We start from the raw sequence: 3320 nt of genomic DNA, 5'->3' as shown, positions 1-3320 counted from the left end.
GGGAGGAACCCGCACGCGGCGGCGGCGTCAGCTGTGCTGGCTGAGGGACCATGAAGACATGCCGGCAAGGAGAGACGTCGTGCAGCTCAGCGGCGTCTGCAGTACTACTTACTCGACACTGTCCGGACGAGCCACGAGACCAGTTCAATCATCAGGTTTGTAGCCAAATCTTCTGCTCCCCCTGTCTACCATTAATATTTGTTTTGATTTCTTTTTCTTTTGGAGTAGTTGGGGAATATTTGATGAATTATTTGTTGGGCATACTAGATCAATTCACACAATTTCGTGGATTCGTGGCTGAGTCGGGCGGCTTATTTTCAGGGATTTGGGTCTAATTTCGTTGCGCGCCAACAATAATAATCCCGCGCACCGAAGCACCACGCACCCAACTAAGTCCTAAACTGCCGCCGGCTCCTGATCTCCTTCCAAAACAAACTCTCCCTCGTTGTCCCTCTCCACCTGCCGCAGTCTCCTAACCCCTTCCAAAACAAACCCTTCCTCGTCGCCGCTCTCCACAACCGATCTAGGGCTTTGCTCGACTGCTTGCGGAACGACGGGTGCCCAGGAGTTCCTCTGCGATGGAGATGTTTTTGAGAGGTATGCGAAACTTTCTAACAATAAGTTGTAGATCGAACTACATTATTTTGGTTATGTCATGTATCACTCAAAATTATCATAATTTGGTATAGGGCAATGCACCATCTGCGTTTAAAAGTGCATAACAAGGCAAGAGTGGAGGGTTCAATTGTCGAAGCTTGCATTGTACAAGAGATCACAAATTGTGTTTCTATTTACTTTAGTGAACATGTTCACACTATATGGAAGAAGAATCCTCGATACAATATTGGAGGAACAAGGGTGCATAATGATGAGTGTACTTTAGATGTCTTTCAGTATGAAGGAAATCTTCGTGGAAGGGGTACTGCTGTTGAACTCACCCAACAACAGTTGAATGCAGCAAGGCTGTATATTTTGACCAACTGCTCTTCTGTTGATAGATTTCGAGAGTAAGTGGGAACTAATTTGTCCTTCATGTACTATTCTGTGAAAAAAAAAATCTAATCATATGCCATATACAGAGCATTTACTGAAGAAAAATACAAGGAGAACCCTAATTTGACAGCGGTGGGCCTTGACAAATTGATCACAGAAGAATTTGTGGAGTGGTTCAAAATTGCTGTAAGAATATTTTAACTAGCACTATGTCTTTTACATTCAATTACTACTGTGCTTAGTAACCATATTTTTTTTTGCCTTTGTTTAGTGTAAAAGCGATCCAAAATCTGATGAAGACTTGTGGAATTTAGCTAATGGATGCAGCTCCAGAGTCTACTCCTATAATTCCTATGATGTGAATGGCTTCCGCTTTAGATCAGAGCTGTATGAGAAAAACTGTAGAAGGTTGAAAACAGTGAACACAGGGGTTTGTTTGTCTTCCTTCACCTCAGATGGCGAACAACTGGACTACTATGGTGTCATTGAGGACATTATCAAATTATCCTTCACAGCTGGTAAAAAAATTGAGATGGTACTCTTCAGATGTCGTTGGTTTGACCCCACCAAGGGCATGAGGTCAGATGCAAAATTGGGTTTGGTGGAAATAAACTCATGTTCAAGGCTTAAAAATTTTGAGCCGTTTGCCATGGCTCACCAAGCTACACAGGCTTATTACTTGAAGTATGCATCCCCCAAGCGAGATCTTCGTGATTGGCGGGTTGTGTACAAGATTCAGCCCAAAAATAGCTTGCGTAATCTTGATGAGAATGTCACATCCAATGCAGATGATTTTTTTCAAGAAGATGGTCAGCAGGGTAGCTTTTCCGTAGATATTGACAACTTTGTTGATGAGTTCACTGTGTCTAGAAATCAGTCAGATGATGTGCTTGACCCAGCTGAAATTGAAATGATAGAAAATCAAAACAATGATGAAAACGATGAAGAATTACCAGAAGAGGAACTAGAAGGTAGTAGTGATGAGGAGGAAGAAGAAATAGAAGAAGAGGAAGGACAAGAACAGAGAGATGGGGCTGAAGATGACGATGACAGAATAGAGCATGACTCTGAATACGATGACGATGATTACTGAAAATTATAACTTCTGCGTCTTACTGTCCTTAGTTTTGTTTATTAGTAGTAAATATTTTACATAAAGTTATGCTACTATTGAATATTATATTTTATCTATTGGCAATTATTAATTTAGTTGTTACTGAATGTTTAGTTTCATTTGCACTAATATGCCTTTGATAATTGTGTGCTTGTCATTTTATATATAACTAATAGCATGCATTTTCACATAGTAGCAGGACTATCCGCCTGAGCCATAGGCCCCCCTCAGTGACTAGATCAAACAGATCATCTTCTAATGCCTCTGTGGAAAACAACATATCATCTCACTCTACTGAGAAGGCAAAAAAGGCTAGAACCCCTAGAAGACAGACACAAGCTGGTGACAGACTGGAGGAAATTGATCGACCCCTTATAGTTCCTCGTGGCATGTTAGTATTAATGTTTCAAATGGTTTAGTTCTTAGTGGATAATATTCATATGCTAATTTTTCATCTGTATTCATAACAGTCTATGGGAAAAGCATCCATACACTGCTCGTGAACCATCAACAGTGCAAGGTGCATTAGTACGCCGATGTATCCGGAGCCAATTGGTCCAGTGGTGACCGGAAACCGGTGTTATCTTGGGAGGACTACAAGTGGTCCCACAGTGCGGGGAGTTATAACAGCCGCTTCTAAAATTGTGGAAGAATTTTGGGTAAGTATATTCACCTATAATTATGTTTTTGCTAGACGCTGTAGTGGATTTCTTAACATTATTCAACACAAACCTTAGCCGCATGATTTATTTATGGTATTTATCTGGCAGTGGCGTTTCAAGTGTGACCCATTAAATCAAGAGAAAGCAGATGCTGCCCTGGAGGAGAACTTGACTAATAAAGTCAGGCAGATGCTACACGAGGAAAAGGCGGCAGCCATCAAAAGATTAAAGAAGAAGGGACAGATGCCTACAGAAGTGGATGAAGAGGGTAACACATGGCCAACAAAGGAAGCTTTAATTTCTGCTAAGCCACCTGGCTTTGGTACTATTGTTGGTTGGCGTTTACTTTGCGAGCATTGGTGTAGTGCTGCATTTAGAAAGAAATCTTTCACCAACAGTAAGAACAGACTAGCTCATGGGGAAACCGTCTTCCATTGTAGTGGTGCGAGAAGTGCTGTCTCTACACGCCAACATCTGGTAATATATTTTTTCATGAAACATATTTTTCCTCACATCTTTCGTGAAACATCTTTGTTAGTACTACTGGGGAA

General features: G+C 41.3%; 1 protein-coding gene across 1 annotated transcript; it reads left to right on the top strand.

Annotated features, from left to right (window-relative positions):
• The first annotated feature begins 693 nt into the window (after positions 1–693).
• Positions 694–2643, top strand: LOC139835632 (uncharacterized). Its single transcript, XM_071825490.1, has 4 exons — positions 694–1007; positions 1080–1179; positions 1265–2498; positions 2578–2643. The coding sequence occupies exons 1-3, from the start codon at positions 694–696 to the stop codon at positions 2084–2086; spliced, it is 1236 nt and encodes a 411-aa protein (XP_071681591.1). The 3' UTR covers positions 2087–2498; positions 2578–2643.
• Positions 2644–3320: the final 677 nt, after the last annotated feature.

The sequence above is a fragment of the Lolium perenne genome, chromosome 2 (assembly GCF_019359855.2).
Source record: "Lolium perenne isolate Kyuss_39 chromosome 2, Kyuss_2.0, whole genome shotgun sequence".
NCBI lineage: Eukaryota > Viridiplantae > Streptophyta > Magnoliopsida > Poales > Poaceae > Lolium > Lolium perenne.
The sequence above is the reverse complement of the archived record's forward strand: the minus strand, read 5'-3'. Positions and strand labels throughout refer to the sequence as shown.